At 43.0% G+C, this 19,353-nt stretch overlaps 1 protein-coding gene across 2 annotated transcripts in view; it reads left to right on the forward strand.

Moving 5' to 3' along the window:
• Nucleotides 1-19,353, forward strand: part of BCL11B (B cell CLL/lymphoma 11B) — a 90,153-nt gene that overhangs the window by 39,038 nt on the left and 31,762 nt on the right. For both annotated transcript variants that reach the window (XM_026050449.1, XM_026050450.1), the window contains exon 3: nt 1,149-1,364. In XM_026050449.1, the coding sequence (XP_025906234.1) occupies nt 1,149-1,364 (216 nt within the window). The remainder of the gene's footprint in view (nt 1-1,148; nt 1,365-19,353) is intronic.

Consider the following 19,353-nt stretch of genomic DNA (forward strand, 5'->3'; position numbering starts at 1 on the left):
ATACCCCACAATTAGCACACGTATTTCCTGATCTAAATACAGGGGGAAACTGTGGTTTCTAATCTACCACTGTGCGGTAACTGTTGGCAAATGCCAGCTTTTTAATGGCGGCCACTCCACCGCATATCTTCATTTAGAAACTGCCCTCGATTAGTAGCTACCCTTTATTTAGTAATTAAATGGAAGGCATAGTCTTAAATAAACAGTTGGATGCTCAGTGGATGTGAAGCTGGGCTGTTCTTGCAACTTGTCTTTAAAACTCTGTTCATTTGTGGCAGCTGATGTGTTTGTGTGTGTGCACGTGTGTGCTTGTGTGTATGTGCCTGTTTGTATTTGTTCAGGTGTATAAAGATGCTTACAACTTGTATTTTAATTTTTTAAGCCATGGAGCTCTTCTTTGGGCTGGTGCCAGGAGGAGTGAGTGTTTCCAGTATAGCAGGAGAAAACTATAAATACAACATTCCTAGATGGGTTAAAAATAAATAGGATAGTTGGAGGATACAACATCAACTTTTAGCTATTAGCAAAAAGCTTGCTCCATTCTTCAGAGCCTTGATAGGGAGGCCTGCATAATCGGAGCATGCAAAACACACAGCTGGCTGCAGCTCAACTGGGAAGGCAACACAGCGGCCCGTGAACGCTTTATTCTGGGAGCTTGGTTCCTGGCACCTCCGCGGAGCCGCTTGAGCTCGCAGCCCCTGCTCTTTGCCTGCGCTGGTGTGTCAAGCCCCGTTCAGCGGCAGCTCGGCATAAAGCCTGCCCAGTCTTGTGTCAGTTAAATGCATTAGCACAGCCATAAAGCAATAATCCCCTTTTTGATTTGGTCCCTCAGCAAGCGCTGGTGGCGGCGTTAAGCTCCGCTCCGCACCGCGTGCGGCTCCCTCGCCGCCCACCCGTGGCCGGGCTGCGGCGCGCGGCGGGTTCGCCCTTCCCCAAGCCCTCTTCTTGCTCTTCTCCCCAGCCCATTTCTCCTGCCTGGCCTCCGAGTGGGTCTTGCCAGTCTGAGCCTGACCCAGAAACCAGCCCGGACGCAGCGTGTAGTGAGTTAGGCAGTGAGCCGCCACCTCGCCTGTTTTCCCTGATGATGCCTCCTCTGTCCCTTCAAACTTAGATCCGACTGACAGTTTTTTCTATTGTTTTTTCTCCAGGGCCGTCCAGGCCTGCAAACCTGCCGGGGGCTCCCATAGCTGCCTCCTCCCACCCTCACACATCAGTGATCACGTCACCTCTCCGCGCACTGGCCTCTCTCCCGCCCTGCCTTAGCCTGCCCTGCTGTGGTGCACGTGCAGTCTCAGTTGGCGGGACTCAGACTGAGATTCAGACTGAGACGTCAGGCACATTTGGATGTCATTGTCAGTTGTCAGGTAATAGAAACGTTATTTTTCTGTTGTTGCTATCTGAAGGTCAGTAGTGCTGCCAAGTGATGTCATCTTTACTGTGGGAGAGCTGCCTGCACTGGGTTGCGTGGGGAAGGCAGTAGAAATGCCCTCAACATCCCCCCCCTTCTTCCTTCTTCCCCATCCGCCATCGTGGAGGGTAGGGAGCGGGAGAGGGTGTGTGACTCCCGCTCCTTCTCTTCCCCCTTCCCTTCCCTTCCCTCCTATCTGCCCGCTCTCAGATGTCACCAGCGTCCGTGGCTGGTCTGCTTATGCCACATTGTGAACAAATGTCTGAGAATCCTCACATAATGTGATACCCCGGTATCAAGATTTCATCTCTCTGGGCTGTTTATTTTAAGCTTAATTGGATAACATTTAACATCTGAGGTCTTTTTTTCCCCCCTCCCAATCATTCGTATTAAAGGCTTTCCTCAGAGTCCCCATGTGCACACAGGATGTATTTGCTCCTTGCAGTTTTCTTCCTCCCTTTCAGAAAATGCTCCTTGGTAACTTGCCACACATCCCTCCCCTCTCCCCCATGAGTTTTGCTTATCCTTTTATTCCTTTTGGAGGCCTGACTTTTGTCACCGCGAGGAGGGGAAAGTGCTGTGGAAATGAGGGCGCACCGAGCTAGCCGTCGAGGACACTGACATATTGTTGCCAGACCCCATCATTTCAGACCCAGCGATCTCTTTGATCAGTGGGTGTTTCTGAGTGTGACTCAGTTGCAAGATTGGGTCTGTGGTGAACTGAGCGCTGGAGAGGTGAAAATGGGGAGGGCTTAAAGGAAAACGCAGCTGTGGCAAATCCTCCAGAGCTTACTTGCTTACTGACTGCGGTGGGCCAAACCTGCAGCCCACCTTCATGCACACATGCATAGGGATTTACTGGGGAGTCTACAGAGTGATGCTGGATGAGTAATGCGTGAGGACCAAAGGATTTGGGCATATAACAAGGGCTGGCATGAGTAAAGTCATCAGAAAAGGGCTCCCCGTGTCCCCCTGAAGCTGGCCTAACTTTTGCTCCGTGCAGCTTTTTCCATTCATGAGCACTGCCACCACTTGGCTACAACACAGCTGGTCTCCTGAGAATATCCGTGTGCATCCCTATTTGATACAATGCTGCAAGAGAAAAAGAAAAGAAAAAAATTCCTTGCAAGGAATTTAAATTTTCACATCTTGGAAATCTTGTCTTGAAAAACTAGATATTCTCAGGAGAAGGCAGAAAACCCTCTGCAGAGCTCTTTTCCAGACCCATACACAACGGGTGGCTTGTGGGGGGCTACCATAGCCATCTGGGTGAGGCTCAATCTGTGCACTAGCTCTTGGGCCAGGGCACAAGCTCAGGCTTGGAGCAACATGTTCCACAGTGCAGCGCAGCGAAAGCATCCAGGGGGGTCGGTCCAATTTCCTACCCAAGTTGCTGTACTCCCTGTGGGGGGTGGATACTGTTTTAATCTGTCTTTGCTTCACTGACCTCAGTAGATTCACACTGGCCAGGAACGAGTGTAGAAATGGGCTCTTCTGAATGGTGAACTGTGTGTCAGAAAGTCAGATAGCCCCCTTATCTCCCCTTTGAATGGCCCCTCTTCCCTCCTGCTGTAACTGGGAAAACAGACTGGAATTGAGCTCTTATTTTCCTTTTTCTGTGTCTTCACTCATACAGAATACACACATGTATCTCTGATAGGTAGGTAGTTACAACAGTGAACTGGGTACTCGTGGTTCCCAATTGCTTCTGATACCAATAGCTAGTGGAGAGGGAAGGAAGTAAAATTAAAGACACAAAAAGGGAGGAATAGCTCATTGAAGAACATGGGACCACAAGGCTTGTGCTTTACCTGCTTTCAGTTCTCACTTTAGAGCTGTGCACTGTTCGTTTTTGGAATTGTCCGTTTGCTCAGAGAAGGATGGCAGCTCCGTGGGGTGACAGACCCGTTATCCTCGTTTCCTGTAATTACTGCAGCAGCTTATGGCACTTAGAGAATAGGTTATATCAAAGTGCATGCTACATGTTTATGACTGTAGCTGGCCAAGTTCTGCTTAAAAGAAGCATTTTCTCCCCTTGAAAAGGAGGTTTCCCCTTGAAAAGGAGGTTACTCTGCCGTAACCCCTTCCTAGCTCCCTTAGTGTTCGCTGTAGATGAGCTTGAGCATGATTAAAACCCTATAGCAGGGGAAATAGGATCTTTGTGGTTCTCAGAATGTTTTGTGGAAATGAAAGAAAAGTGATTTCTATGTGTTGTCTAATAACTCTAACCTAGTGATGATCCCCATGTTGTGTCCTCCTCTTTTTTTTTTCTTTTTCCTTTTCATATAACCATTTACAACAGTCACTTCGCTACCGCTTTAGAGATCTGCTTGTCTCTCTAGCTTGATTAGCTTTTTATTCTGCCAGCCCTGCTCTTGCTTCTGAGGAATTGTTTCCTTCTTTGAACAAAAGCCATCAACAGTTCCCACCTATCCCCCTCCTTCATCGTTTCTTACCTTTCCTGTTTTTCAGCATTCATTTAATTCAGGACCTGGAGTTTTTCAGTACAGTTTTCAAGCAGGCCGCAAATCTGAAGACTTGAAGTTGCAGGTACCCCCAAATCAGGTCCTTAAGAATCTCAGCTATTTTATACTGTAGAACCTGGTTGCCTGTGGAATTTGTGATTTACTTACATGCAAATGCCACATTTGAAATCTCAGACGCAGATAAGAGCCATTGCCTAGTGCTACTGCTAAGTTGCTCAGTTGTGCAAAAGGGAAGTCATCCTGCTTCACCAGAGCTGTTTGTGATCTTTATGAAATGTGTGGCTGAGAGTAGTTACAGTAAATGGTGCTGGGAAGTCTGCTGCTTCGGTGTCCACTGTGTCCCCCTCCGATTGCTGCTGTGGTCCCTTCTGCCTTTGTTCTTTTACTTGTGTTCAAGGCACCATGGGATGAGGAATTTGTGAGTAAAGGCCTGTGTTTTTCAATATGATTCTTTAAAATATCTACAAATATTACTGAAACAATCTCTCTGTCTCTTTATTTATTTATTTTTGCCTCAGAGGCTTCTGTCTGTTGAACTGGGTTCTCCTGTTTGAATGTTTTTAGTGCCTATTTAATTAGGAGTTGGAATAGAGTCATGAAATTCGCAGGGTTGTCTAGCTTGGATCTAAAATATAAATGGGCAAAGCATTCATTTTGCTTTACCCCTTGCCAGATTAGGGTGCTTTTTTTGAGCCTGCTTTTTATTTCATCTCAATGAACTGCAACTGTGTAGTGTAACTGTAAAATGCACACTTTTTTTTTTTTTTTTTTGCATAACAGAGACATGCAAATGATTGTTGAGAGACATAATTATGTAAGGAAAAGTATATGCCTCTGTGCATGCACACATACACTGCAATGCTTTTTGTGGGGCTATTTTTTCACAATACATCTTCATAAGGCTCTTTTTATGATGCTGATTTATTAATATTGTACATTAAGGCTTAAATTGTCAAAGCTGCCTAAGAGATTTGGATGCCCATTTCCCATTAAAGTTAACGAGAAACGAGCTTTGAAAATCTCAGCACAGAAGTGCATGGCACTTTACAGTGTGCTCTCCAAAGGAAAAAGTCCCTGCCCTGAAGATCCTACAGTGCAAAAGCCCTAGAAATGGAATTCTAATTGCCGAAAGACAAAGTGGGTTGTAATGATACAGATAATAATTTATCCCTTCTGCCTGCTTTTAGATATATTCCTGATCCAGAATGTTTGGACCCAGGCCCATAAGTGAGGATTTTATATACCTCTGTAAAGATAATTAAATCTGTCTAATACACATATATTCAGCTAACCAGTGAAACTGCTTCCTTCCCACATGTAGGCTGCTAGAAGGAGGTGGAAAGCAATTACGATACTTACTTGCATTTATAAAAACAGCAAGTGGGCATGGGCAGGAGTGATTAATGGACAGGACTGTGAAGTTAAAGGTCTAAAATAGAGGAAGGCATGGGCTTGTAGCTCAGAAAAGTGGAACTGGCTCCCATTATTTCAAGGAATCAGCTGTATTAGTCATTAGGACATTCTGCAAATCACGCAGTCGTCTTGTAAAGTTAGTATCAATTTACTTGGCTACTGAAATTCTACTTACTACATCTTTTAGTCTGGAGTTTCCCTGGCAAAGGTTAAGGTGACAATAAAGATAAAAGAAATACCTGTAAGTAAATAACAGGTTTTAAAATAACATTTTCCTCTCCTTCAATTATATCACGGTATTCAATTTGTGTTGGTTTTATAACTGCCCTCAGCCAATAAGATGCGCTAGATTAGACCACCCTGCTGTAAAAAGCTTGATGCAATTAATACAGTCTGCCTAGAAAGCAGTATTATTTCAAAAAACTTTTATGTTAATGATATGGTATGCGCTCGGCACATTTCATACTAGGAAAAGAAGCAAGCTTTTGTTCACTTCAGACTGGGTTTTATTAACACAGGAGGATCAATGGAAAACAAAACAGTAATCAGAGCAGAGAATGCAAACTCATCCAGCAAAAACCTCCTAACTCATGGAGACTCAGAACGATGGCTGATATGTTTTGTTTTTCCTTGTTTTTTGCTCAGTGGAATCTCAAAAAAAAAAAAAAAAACCAATAAACTTGATGTCTGATCAATTCTGCTTTTCTTTTTTGAGAGGAAGAAGAGGAACTGGGAGTATGTATGTGAAAGCAGACAAAGACCTATAGTTGCTCTGCAACCATTTGTATATGTATCTTTCATTTTGCTGCATAAAGAAAAGGTTTGCATAAATAACTAACAGCTAACATTCAGGAGATAAGTCCCTATTAGTCATGGTTACAAGTATTTATTTATTTTAGTGAAATATTTAATAAACGCTGCAGTAGAATTGACACTTACGGAGTTCAGGGATGAGTGAGATCTATATATATACTGAAAACAGTAATGCATCAGTCTGTGTATATCTATCTTTTCATCTATCTATCAATCTGTATGTTCATTCATCTATCCAAGTATTAAAATCATATGTGACCTGTCTGTCTGTGCAGCTCCTCTGTCTCACCAGATACTAAAATCAGATCTAAACTCAAAAGAGATTTATCTAATCACAAACTTATTTTTTTGACTACATGGTGTGATTATCAAGAGACTGAAGGCAGCAAGGAGGCAGCTAAAATTAGGGTGCTGCACGGGGCAGCAGTGCTGGCAATTTAAATGTAACTTGGGCTTTGTTCTCAAAAGGCGCCCTATCAGTGGAACTTTGCAAGCCCTAATTATGTAAAGTTACGAACAAACGGGGGCAACAGCGATATTTAAAGGTGCTTAAAAGTGGATGCCTGCAACTTGCAGACATCCAAGGAAAAAGCAAGGCTCCTAATTGCAAGATTGAGGGGTGGAAGTGAATCTAGTAGTCTCAGGACAAAAGGGTTCAAGGAAACATTGCCTGCAGTAAAGACAATGGCTCCAACATTTAGAGAGTTAACTCGATCGCATACCACTACGCTGAGCCCGAGAGTCTGAACTCTTCAAACGCTCCAAATGGAGAGCTAAATCAAAGAATCCTGTTTCAAATCCATCCAAGATGTTGCTGTTTTTCTCCTCTGACAGGAGAAGCATTTGGAAGTGCAGTTTCTTTCTTTTTTTTATAGCTGTCTTAAAACGGAGTTTGGATGTTTAGCACAGCTGGTGCTCATTACATTATGCACTATCAATAAAATAGCATGTGTAATTAATTTTTAATGCAGTGCTGTATGCAGCGCTTTAAAGCAGTTACTGTATGGGGAGAGCTGACACCGGTCACTGACATCAGAAATATTGAAATAGAGGGCTAGATTTTGCATTTTTAAAGGGTGTATGTGCGAGTGGGGGAAGGGTAATTCCCAGCCAGCGATTCTGTGGCCGCAATCAAATTGAAAAATATCGGAACAAGATGGATGAAGGTGATTTTATAATTTACTTATTGGAATAGATGAATCTATTTCCTTTTAGAGTTTGTTGAAGGATGGTTGGGTTAGCGATAGGTGACTTCAGAGTATAGGTAGGCACCATGGGACTGCACAGCAATGATCCATCTTTGTTAAGGCATGAAGACACTTTGTGGTATCAGGTGGGAGATGAGGCAAAAGGAGAGGTTACGAGAACCCAGAGGAAGGACATTTCTCTTCTTTCTCATTGTTTTGTTTGGATTTTTTTTTTGATTTTTTTTTATAGAGCTCCTTTCTTGTGCCTCATTGCTCACATAAGTAATAAGCCCCCATTTTTTCCTCTTGACTCATTAAATATTTGGAAGTCATCACTACTCTGGAAGGGAGTGAGTAGATGGCACCACCAAGGGCAATGTGCCTTCTGACAGAAGACCCAAAGAAATCAGAATCTTCCCTTTTCCTGGCTTTTTTTTGGCCATACTTTCACTAACATCAAAAAGCCTGCATTAATGGGATACAGCATTCAAGGTGCACCATTAATGCAGATACCCATCACACCCAGAAACACTTTTTTTTCCCAGTTATCTGAAAGAGGATATTTTTGAAGTTGAAATATGGTGCACGGTCCTACCCAGCAAAGGGCGAGGAACAGCAGCAGGAACAACAGGGCAGTCGTCAGGGGAGATTTGCGGTGCAGGACCAGCCTCTCCCTCTGTCACCTCTTTTCCATCCTTCTCAGGGAGCTGTCTGAACGCCATCCTACAAAGATAAAAAATCCAATTCAGAAAGAAAAGGAAGGAAACAATCACTTACAAAGCAGCAAAATTTGGGTAATGTTGCTTGTCAGATCCATTGTCATTTGGCTGAGCAGCACACTGTCTTTTCCGAAAGCTGATTGTTTTATTACACAGGTACGAGGCATAGATATTTTAAATTGTGCTTCCTCTTAGTAAATTGAGGGTCATTTGTACATAGCATCTGCCAAGCTGTTTGCTTGTACAACCTCACCAGGCATGGCTAGGATGAGGTTTCTTCTACTCCTTCAGAGGATTTTTTTCCTTGCTTCTCACTTTCCATAAGGTTTGTATGGATTATGGATGTGTTCATATGTGTGTATGTGTGCCAGGAGGGCAACCCGGCTGTCCAGTTTGGGCGAGCAAAGATAAATCTTGTGTACGTAAATGTAACTCTTGGTATCAAAGGGAAGTAGGGCAAGCCATGGCATATGGTGTCAGTTCACAAGCCAGTATGGAAGAGACAGTGAGGAACTGCACATTTCATAGTGAAATGGTTTTATTTTATTTTATTTTATTTTATTTTATTTTATTTTATTTTATTTTATTTTATTTTATTTTATTTTATTTTATTTTATTTTATTTTATTTTANATTTTATTTTATTTTATTTTATTTTATTTTATTTTATTTTATTTTATTTTATTTTATTTTATTTTATTTTATTTTATTTTATTTTATTTTATTTTTTAATGGAACTGGATCACGTATTCCTGGGGTGGTTCAGGCTTAGGCCAGAGAACAGTTCTGCGAAAAAGTACCCCATGTCTCTCCAGAGCTGCCTGATTCAGGGAACCCGGGCTCTTTTTTGCTTTTTTGAGTGCTCCATAAAAACAGATGAAAGGAAGAATTCTGTGCTCAAATGGGATGTTTTATGTTCAGAAAGAGAACTGGCTCAGAGAAGCCGTGCTGGTGCACCTTGCATGTGCCCCATAGTGCTCCTGGGTTGCACAGGGCTGCATGTTGGTCTTTCTTTTTGTAGATCCAAGCAGTAAACAACTGTTTGGAGCAGAGCTTTTTGGTGCATACTTTCTTCTGTGCAGGCTTTTTACAGGCATTTTTGCAAGTGGAAAGACATACTGGAATTTGGTAGGCTAGAGTGTGGCATGTGCCATTGCTATCCTTTTTTTTTTTTCCCCCGCTCTTTTTATTTCTTAATCAATCCATTTCCATGGATGCCTTTTCCAGGCAACACAATCCGCTGTGGCACAAATTGGGAAAGCCGGGTTCAGTGAGTCAGTACAACGTGCACTTGGAAGGAAGCAGGCAAAAATCCCATGTAGCAAGGGCTTACATTTTTTATGAATTCAGCTGTAAGAGTCAGAGGTCCTGGGACTTATGGAATGAGGTTAATGCAAGCACTAAGGAAGGCAGTGGGGAGACACAAGCATTTGGAATCACATCATAAAACAGTGCTTTTTAAATTACTCTCTTTGCTAATAACAGAAGGAATTTGCTTAGAGAGAGGCCAGTTTGCACAACATCATACCTGCAGCTTTTACGCTTTGTCACTTGGCCATTCAAAGCCAAAGTATTATGTTCAGTCCATGCCCTGGCAATGGAGAGCCTCCATCCTGTTCTTTCGGTGTGTCAGACCGTCTCCTTACGTGGCCCATGTTGACCTAGATTATTTCATGTGAGGTCCTGATCTCAGCCCGTCCTTACATCTCTTCCATGCTATTTTCCAAGTGTGGTGCTATCAGGACATCAGTCCACTGAAGGACCAGTTATTGACTGCAGTAGTGCCCAGGGGACTTAGGCCAGCATCTTTCTAAGAGATATTTTTTGATTTCAGTGGCGTTGTGCTCAAATGTCAGCAGAGAATCTGGTTTATATAAGCCATACAAGTACAGTCACCTAAGGAAGAATCAAGAGTATTGTACATTTAAAAGTGTCCACAGTGAGCAAGGTGAAAAAACATAGTGAAACTTAGTAAGACCTCAGCATGAGAGCAGACATTTTTGCTTATAAGGGAACTGTTATTATTTCAGCCTGCATCTTCTAAAGAGGTTTGGGTTATTTTCTCCTCTCCTCTGGCTGAACAAGAAGAGTGTAAGTTCATTTAGTGTGGCACAGAGAGGCTTAAAATGCAAAATCCATCCAAAAATTAGATCAGAGTGTTTTTGGATTGATTAAACCAAATCCTTTGTAAAAATGTGTGAATTGTTGATTAAACTGGAAATAGGATCATTGTGGTTTTGCCTATGGTGAGGACAAGATTAGTGAGTAACTCTACCTCTGTGCAAAGCCTTATATAATTTAATAAAAGAAATTCCTTCTATATTTTGTCTCCTCCTTTAACTGCACTGATGCTTCTTTTGTAAGGGTTGAGGTAGATAGCTTGAAAACTCTAGAGCCTACTGAAGCCAGACCCTGTATTACCATGATCAACAGATACGTAGAATAGTTGTAAAATATTAAATATATTAAATTTCTTAAAACCTCTCCCCCCTCCCCAGTATCCCTCATATTTCCTCCGCACATTTTCCACAAGGAGCGGTGTGAAAGCTACAGTGATGTTTACCCGTCCCTCCACCACCCCTGTCAAAGTCCATTAGTGCAGTTGAGCACACTCGTAAATGTCTGAGCTCCTCTAATATTTAGAGGCTTCTAGCCTGCAAATCTGCTATTCCCCTCTCTGCCTTTTGAGGAGAAGACTGATGTCAGCATTGGAGGTGGGTACTTGAGGTTCGGTTTTAATTCTGAGGCCAGATCCACCTGGATCTGTAAGGGATGTGTGGGAGACATCATCATCACCAATGACTCTTGGCTCTACCCAATTTGCTCACTGCCCTTGCCCGTTAAATTTGCCAGGCCAGACTTTGTGATTACAAAGCCAGGGTTTCTTAAACTGTTTCCACGCGCAGTGGATGAAGACGAGCAGATGCCAGGGTTCCCCATCCTCAGCTCGCTCTTCCTGCACGCACGTCCTTCTGTCCTTCTTCTCCTGTAGCGATTGCCAGGGCAGGGTCACCCACAGCCCTGCCTTGCCCTGGGACTTGTCCTGCACCCTCTCCTTGGCAGTGTTGGCCGGTTCTGCATATTCCTGCCTGGCAGCAAGTCACGGTGAGTCAATATCCTGGTTGCTGGCTCTCCCACGGGAGCGGGCGGCCCTGGCCCGGCCGCCCTGGCCCTGCCGATGCTCCCCGTCCGCTCCGTGCCCTTCCCAGCCCCACTCTGTCCCGGCCTTTCTGACTGCTTTCTTTTTTAATATAGCACTTTAGCTTCCCCGCAGGTAGGTCCTTCATTCATTACTGTCTCTGCTGCTGGTCCCTGCAGTAACAATCACAGCGTTTTTATAGATCTCCCTTTTAAAATTCAAGTCCAAAGTACATTTCTTTTCTTCTTTCTTTTTTTTTTCTTTTTTTCTTTCTTTCTTTCTTTTTTTTTTTTTTACAATTTCTAAATGAAAATGACTGCTGAAAGTAAACACAGCTTGCAATGGGCAGACTTATTGGGCCAGCATGGATTTCCTTAATAAGCTGGGGCATGTGTGTGCGTGTGCACGTGTGTGTTTCCTCCCTTCAGCCTTCACATAAGTGCTCTGTCCCTTTAAATCCTAACTCAAACTTTACTGGCGATTTTACAGAGCCTGGTTTCATTTATAGTGGAGCCAGACTTGCTGTGTGAGAGCCGTCCGCATGCTGGAATTAGTCTTAAGCTCGCTTCTGTGGCGTTGCCAAATTCCATGTTTGTGTTTTATTTAGAATTCTTTTCACGGCCAGTCGAATCTGTTCAGGCACACATAGGCAGTGTTGCGCCCCATGGAGAAAATAAGCAAGTTTGCGTTTTCTTTGGCATAGGCCATGGCCACAAAAGACTGCGGTCTAAAAAAACATTTTTTAAAAGCTATTTTAACCCATAACAGATGTATAAAGTAGGCACACGCATGCCAGCTTCCTTAGTTTTAATTAAAAAATAATTACGGCTTTAATGGGATGCTAGTGACAAATTTGGATGAATGGTGGGTGACATTATCTCAAGGCTTGCTGCAACTTATAAATTAGTGCATTTCTCTTGGCCAATGGTACAGATGAAATTAAATGAAGGAGCAGATTAATATTTCTTAAAGTTACATTGAACCAAACGAAAAACCAAGTCAAGTCAGAAAACAAGGCCCCTTCTCCAGCTCTCTCTCCAATTCCAGTTTGCATGAGATCACGGAAGATGCAGGAAAGGGCTTTTTTTCCCCTGGTTGATAAATGATCTGGCCAGCCATATAGTGGACTTGGCTTTGCAAGGTACCTGTGCCTAATTTCACATCGGTAGCCACATCACCAAATTATTGTGATTAATGTTAACAGGCGCTGCTATTTATAACCGCATCTAAGTAGCTAACACAGTACCTCTGAGCCAGGAAATCCTAAATACAAAACCATACGCACACGCTGTATGTTGCAATGGGTCTCTCTAAATACCTCAGCTAACTGGCTGCCTTTTGGACTGTAATGCCGTGATTCTTCACATCTTTAGGCTATTTTCAATTTGGGGCTTTCAAGGCTCACCAGAACTGGGCTGGATGCACAGGTCTGCACAGGTAACAACAGTTTATATTTATGAAGAAATAAACAAGGGAGCAATAAACATGTAATGAGCTAACCCCAGATGGTATCTCGCCTGCTCGAACAGTCAGGTGTACGTGGAGCTGGGGAAGGGAGAGGGAGGAATTAGCTTGGGAGGAGGTTGGCTGTGGGTACCAAAGGAGGAGGAGAGGTCGGGCTGGTTCACTGAAGAAGCGTGTTCTTCCTTCCTGTGAAAACCCTCTTCCCACTGCTGGTTACCCTGAATAGGTACTAGGAGGAGAGATGATAAAACAGTCAGTGCATTTTTTCATGGCACACAGCAGAATTATGTTCTTTCCCTTCATGGTGCTTGGGATTTCCTCTGGAATCGCTCTCCTCTGTGTGGAGCTTTCCAAGCACAGAGGCTACAAGGCACGGGATGAGGCTTTCTGGACGGGAACAGATGATGGTGATGGTGCTGCCTAGAAAGATGAGGATCATTTCGCGTGTGGAAGGCCAAACTGTAATGCCATTCTCAGACATATCCTGTCATGAAACTTCTCATCTGCTTAACATTTAGCCCTTACTGTAAAAAAAAAACACCCAGAAACCAAAACCCCCAAGTGCTGCTGATATATGTTTCTAGATGATGAGAGCTCTTCTCCACCTGGCCCCTGCCAGTTGTCTGTAACTGTGCTGTTTCCTTGTTAAAATACAGAAGCACTTTTTTCCTGGTTGAAAGACAAGAAAGAGGAAGAAAGTATTGCATGTTTGGTGCACCTTCCACTAGGCTAGGCCAGATTTGTCATGAAGACTATGAATGCCATGAATGCTTTGCTACCAGTTCCCACATGGCTGTCCCACAGGATGCCCCCATCTGACTTGTCGCAAGATGTCTACCATGTTAAGCAAGAGGAGCCCAGCAACACGAAGCTGCTGTGCGTGGTTCATCAGGTGTGAGAGCTGGAGCTCAGAGCGATCTCCTTGATCTCTCGTCCCTCAGGGAGGGTGGCTTCTCCTCTAGGTGTGCAGGATACCTGAAGCTGAACCAAGCCAGATTCTCCAAAGCTGTAGCTCTTAGGGCTAAACCGCAGCAAAAGGGAGGGTGATTTTCCTTTGTCAATTGCATGAGTATTTCTGTGGTAACATTTCCCTGGGCTTGAATTCCTCAGAAGTGAAAATGAAGTTCTCTCTAAACATGAGTCATACAGTGCATATGAGAGTCATTTCAGCATTCCTGGAATTTTTGGAAGGGAAACATTACATTCACATTAATCCTTTCAATTATACCTTATTGCTAAAATAATCCACAAGGCATTCTGCAGTAGATCCCTTTGCTATTTGGTTACAGTTGAGGCTTTGAAAATAGCACCTGAAAGCTTTTAGACTCCTGCGTTTTAAGATCTTAATTTTCTTTTCATGCTGCTACACACAGTATGGTCTGGTGTCTTTTTTATTTACTCCTTAGGACTTTTCGTTTAATAAATAAGGCTAATTTGATTTGTTCTGATCTGTCTCAAGTATCTAATTGCTGCTGTAGAGAATGATTAATGTCCAGTTGAAAAGATTCCGCATCTATAAATGCGAATTGAAAGCAGATGTTAGTTTGATGAACGTGCGCTGCCCATTCCTCGTCTGCACTGGCTCAGAGAGCAGGCTGCTGAAACATCGCTATCTATCAAAAGAGAGATGTCTAGATGCCAAACCCAGTTCAGAGTCACACACCTATCATGTATCCCAGGTATTTCTTTTGTCTGGTTGTGAAATGCCTATACACAAGATGGCATTATCCTCAAATTGACAAACGCAAGGAAATGCTGTGTGAGTTGATTGCATACAGGAATTGAATCTCAGATTTTACTCAAAAAGTTGTGTCGTTATGTTGGCCAAGGGCAGGTAAGTCCAGTTTCCAGTGGTATTGCACGCCCTGCCCTGATTCCAGAATTAATTTGTCCCATAAAAAAACGTTGAGCCGATACTGTTCCCTTTTCTACTTGTGGACTGATGGAGTTCTCCAGCATTTCTGGCAAGCAAGATCAAATGCTTCTTAAATTTTGCTGTTTGGGTTTCATGCAGATTTGTGAAAAGCAGACAGCAAAAGGAGCAAAAGATTGAATTGCCTTGGCCCAGGATCAGTTTTTGCAGCCTCCGGACAACTGTCACATCTACTTGCACACAATAAGATGAACAGATTTTTAGATAAAAGCAGGTACAAACAGAATCTTTTCATGTGTGGTCTCCAATTTAGTAACGTATGATGTTTCACTTTTTGATCACAAGCAGAGTCCTTTGGCCCCAAATAGCCAGTGGATAAGAACAGGTTAGCAGCCGGTGTGTGCCAGCGTGGAGGCGGAAATGTTTTGGCCAAGGGCAGGCATTTCTGGTAGCTGCATAGGACTGTGAGTATTCCCAAAGAACAACGAGCCTGTTCTTTTGAAGCCCTTTTTTAAAATACCTTTGCTGGACTGTTAAAATGCTCTTCAACATTACTGTGAATCAAGGAGAAAACAGTAGTTAGCTTTTTTTAGTCATTTTGAATTATTTTTTGTGTAATGGCCTCTGCATTCAAGTCACCATTCATATAATGCCTAGGACTAGAAAACTGCTCCACAGATCGCTAAAAGCAGATGCAAAGTCCAACGCAAATCTTCCATGTTGTGTTTAATTCAGGCTGGTATGGGATGCATGTGTATGGGAGGAGAGAGAGGGGGAAGAAGAGACACAGGGGGCTGAAAGGGACAGAGAGAGGACCTGAAGTCCTATGAAAGGACGGAGTGGATGCAGGCGCCCCAGAGCTCGGGTTACATCAGCTTCTGTACTGCAGTGATGCAAAAATTACACCAAAGATCATCCAGAGTGGCCTTCCCTCTCTCTGGTGTCTGAACACAGCAGGCAGGTGAGACAGGGCAGAGATTTGTTTTACTTTTAGCTGTCTTTTCTGTTTCTGATCTGACAATAATGGCATTGATTTCAAGTTTAATTTTTTTTTAAACCCTTGTCTTATGTTTCAGTGGTAATAGTGGACTGAGCAGCTACATTTTCTGCATTATTGGGGCACAGTCTACGCTTTTAGTTATTTTTTCTGACATATATCTACCATCTGTTTGCAACATGGTGGCTTCTCATTGCACCGAACCCAACCCCACACATCAAGCTGTGAATGTGTAAATTTTGCAGGACAGGACTTGTCCATAGTTTTTTATTGTTTCTGGAAATGGTCACTTGAGTGAGCACTTACATCAGTGCTATGAGTCGGTAAGGGTTGGCTCTGGCTCTTTCTTAGCAGGCTTTCCTAGGAGTAGAGGTGTGTCTGGCCCTGAGCAAATTGTGGAACTCCCTAGTGTTGGCAGCTGGAAAGGTTTGGAAGGGTTGGGAATGGCAGAGAGCACAAAGCGCAACTCGGATTGGAGGCTTCAGCATCAGGAATCTCATGTTCTGTCGGCACAGGCTGACACTCTCGGACTTACACAACTGAGGGCATGGCAGTAAATTTTAATCATGCATCTAAAATCAAATCAAAGCAAAACAATGCACTCAGTGAACATTCCTTGGGAAAACAAAATGGAAAAGCAACCAAAAAGCAGTATTATCAGACCAACAACAATTTTTCTTTACAATTGGGAGAAAGAAAGCATTTCTGGTCAGGAGTATCAGTAGTATCAGGGAAAGGACCGTGCATATAGCTAAAAAAGACCAAGCCAGATTCAGGAGTATTATGAGTGGATTTGAGAATTTGCTCTGTATTTTTATGGGTATTGGTGAAAAGTATTAACAACAGAAAGGGATTCTTGTGTCATAGGTCCTATTTCCTACTGTCTGGGAAACCTAAATCCAACCCTGTTTCTCTAAAGAATTTCCCCTGTGATCTTGGGAAAGTCCCTTAATTTCTCCATTGAAAATCAGTACCAATTCGGAAGGGAATTATGGCTTTCACCCCCTCAAGTGAGTATTATGAGAATAAATGTAAGGAAGTTTCTGAAGTGCTCAGATACTGAAAAATAAGATACTATACAAGTATATAAGGTGAATGACAATAATTTAGGTTAATTTTTGAGGAATTGCCTTTCCATTTTTGAATATGATGGAAGTGAGACTTAGGGCCATTGGCTGTGATTGATATTTGCCCAGCTGTTACTGTGAATGTCTTAAAATTCAAGAGTATAAGAGGCTGTTACTCCTCTGTGTGAAAACGGTGGATCAAATTGTGCTCTCAGGTACAGCAGCTCAAGACCATTGCAAATTAAGCCATTGGAAATCAATGGGGTTGCACATTTGTAACTGAGATCAGAATTTGGCTTGGCCTTGCATGGTGCTCTGTGTGTTAATTCTTGCATCTAAACCTGGAAGAAATGGCTTTTTTATTACAGCAGTACTTGAAGAGACCCCAGGAAAGTAAGGTGTAAATATTAGAGGCTGCCAACAGCTAGTGGCAGTTTCAGCCTAATAAACTGGAAGTAAATAACTTGGTGATTAGCTGGAATTGGCAGGCCACTTAAACACAGTGCTGACTAGGTACATGGCTTTCCTTGTTCACACCTAAATGCTCTGTAGCAGCAAGGATTGATGCCTGGAGGATGTATGAGCCTCTGCAGAACTCATTCTGAATCTAAGTTGACACTTCTGTTTGTGAATAATCTTAATGATAATAGCAATAACAACAACAAGAACAATATGTATTTAGCTAGAACCTTTCATCCCAAGGAGCCCAGAGCACTTCTAATTTGAAAAGTGTGGAAACAAAAAGCCACAAAGTACAAATCATCACAGTAATGATAGTTTTTCAGGTCAAATGCAGAAGCGGGAATCAAGTGGAACTGGGATTTCTTGCCGCTGCCACCATCACACAAATCCCTCTGTGAATTTGGCCAACTCCTTTTCCCCCCTTGTGTCTCTGTGGTGGGGATGCATAAGGGCTAATAATATGTGAGGTTTAATCTCAGGCAAACAGGTACACTGATAAAGCAGTGGAAGAACTTAAACGGGATTATTGTGAATGGATGTATATATGCAGAGGAATTCAACACTTGGAGATCCACTGTAGTAAGAAATATAATTGAGTGGCAGCTGGGGAAGGAATAAACTCTTTCAGGGCAGGAACTAGGCAGAATCCATGGGAGTTAGCAGAAAAATCAATTGCTATTGATTTGGTGGGCCTTAAACTGGGTTTCTTGTTCTCAGGCTCCCATTAAGTTGTATTTCAGGAGACAACAGGGTGTTTTGGCAAGGGTAGTGAGAGAAATTTTGGCACAGTCCGGTCATGTTCACCATTCCCCAGCTCCTGGCTCACTTCTCTCTCGTGTCTGTGTACCAGGAGCAGCAAAGGAGACGTTCTAGTTCAGCTGTCATTTGCTGCCTTTCCGAGAACCACTTTGAGCTCTAATACCCAAACTTGTTTGAACGTTTTGTTGTTACTGTGGATGCCTTTACTTTTCCTTTGCAGCTGCAATGAGGGTTTCCCCTCTTCTGTGTAATCAAATGACCAGACTGGGCTGACATTGTGTTCTCAAAGAGAAAGGGACAGAAAACACACAAAACAGTGCCAGGCTCCCTGACAGAATTAATACTTCACAGTATTGTGTCACTCCTTTTGCAGCCTCTGCTTTTCAGTTACCCATCCCTCTTAGTCATTCCATGAGTCATTTTTTTTTTTTTTTCAATTTGGCAATGGATGTAGTGATTGGATTTGATTGGAAAGCACCGGGATACACCGTCCAGCTTTTTTATTTGTGAACAGTGGCCGTCAAATTGACATGTTGATTCCTAAGAAGTTAAGCTTAGGGATCAGTGAGTGAACTGTTTCTTTTTTTCCTTTGCTCTCTGTAGTCTTATTGAGGCTTAGATGATGATACTAAAAAATGCTACAACTTGCCTGAGATTATGCAGCCTAGTTCATCTCTGTGGTTGCTCCTAATTGACCCGTATAGGTAAGAATGACTGTTCTACAGACCAGAAGGAAAAACGGCCTGGGTAAAGACTTGGTTAGTCAGTTCCCAGCCTCTAGACATCTGCTCTGGTGATGTTGCTACATGAACAACAGGCATAAACTAAATATACATTTGGTAGCTATTGGCTTTGGTTTTGGATTAGGCCTGTAAACTAGATTAGCAGTTACCAAATATTCTTGCAGAAGATCAGACTAGTTTGGCCCAAGATATTAAGAGCTGAAATGTGTGACAAAAGTATATCCAGTTTTCCTACTTAGGAGGACTAAAACATAGGCATAGGGATACTGGAGCATTTCTGATCAAATCATGAAAATCAGCTGCTAGATTTTATTGTGAGTGAGAATATGGGAAATATGCTTTTTAGAAAGAAGAAATCTAAAAGATTAAAATAAAGCTAATTTTATCTTGAGATTAAGCACTTGATACCTTGAACCTGCTAGGAAAGCACACCAGGGTTGGCTTCACCAGTGAGAATCTTCAGGTTTTGAAGAAGCCAGGAATCCAGAATGGCTGCTTTATGTGGGATTTCTTCGTTTCTTCACCCTCCTGGCGAAAGCCAGAGCTGTGTTAAGGTAGGTGTGCGCGGTATTTTGCAAGCAGCCACGAGCTTGTTCTGCCCATGCTTGAAGCCAACTGGGTATGTGCCAGCCGTGCGCCGGAAGCCGTTCAGCGGTGTGAGTGAGGATGTGGAGCCCGGGCCCTGTTGCTCTGCAGGGCTTGTTTGCTCGAGTTCGGTATTTTACTAACCACAGCTACGTGTCTTTGCATCAATGCTGGCTTGCGTCTGGCCAGGTTGCAGTGCAGGCAGGGTGAGCCTCTGTCAGTCTGCCAGGTACCAGGTA

The sequence above is a fragment of the Nothoprocta perdicaria genome, unplaced genomic scaffold (genome assembly GCF_003342845.1).
Source record: "Nothoprocta perdicaria isolate Ctin4 unplaced genomic scaffold, notPer1 scaffold_69, whole genome shotgun sequence".
NCBI lineage: Eukaryota > Metazoa > Chordata > Aves > Tinamiformes > Tinamidae > Nothoprocta > Nothoprocta perdicaria.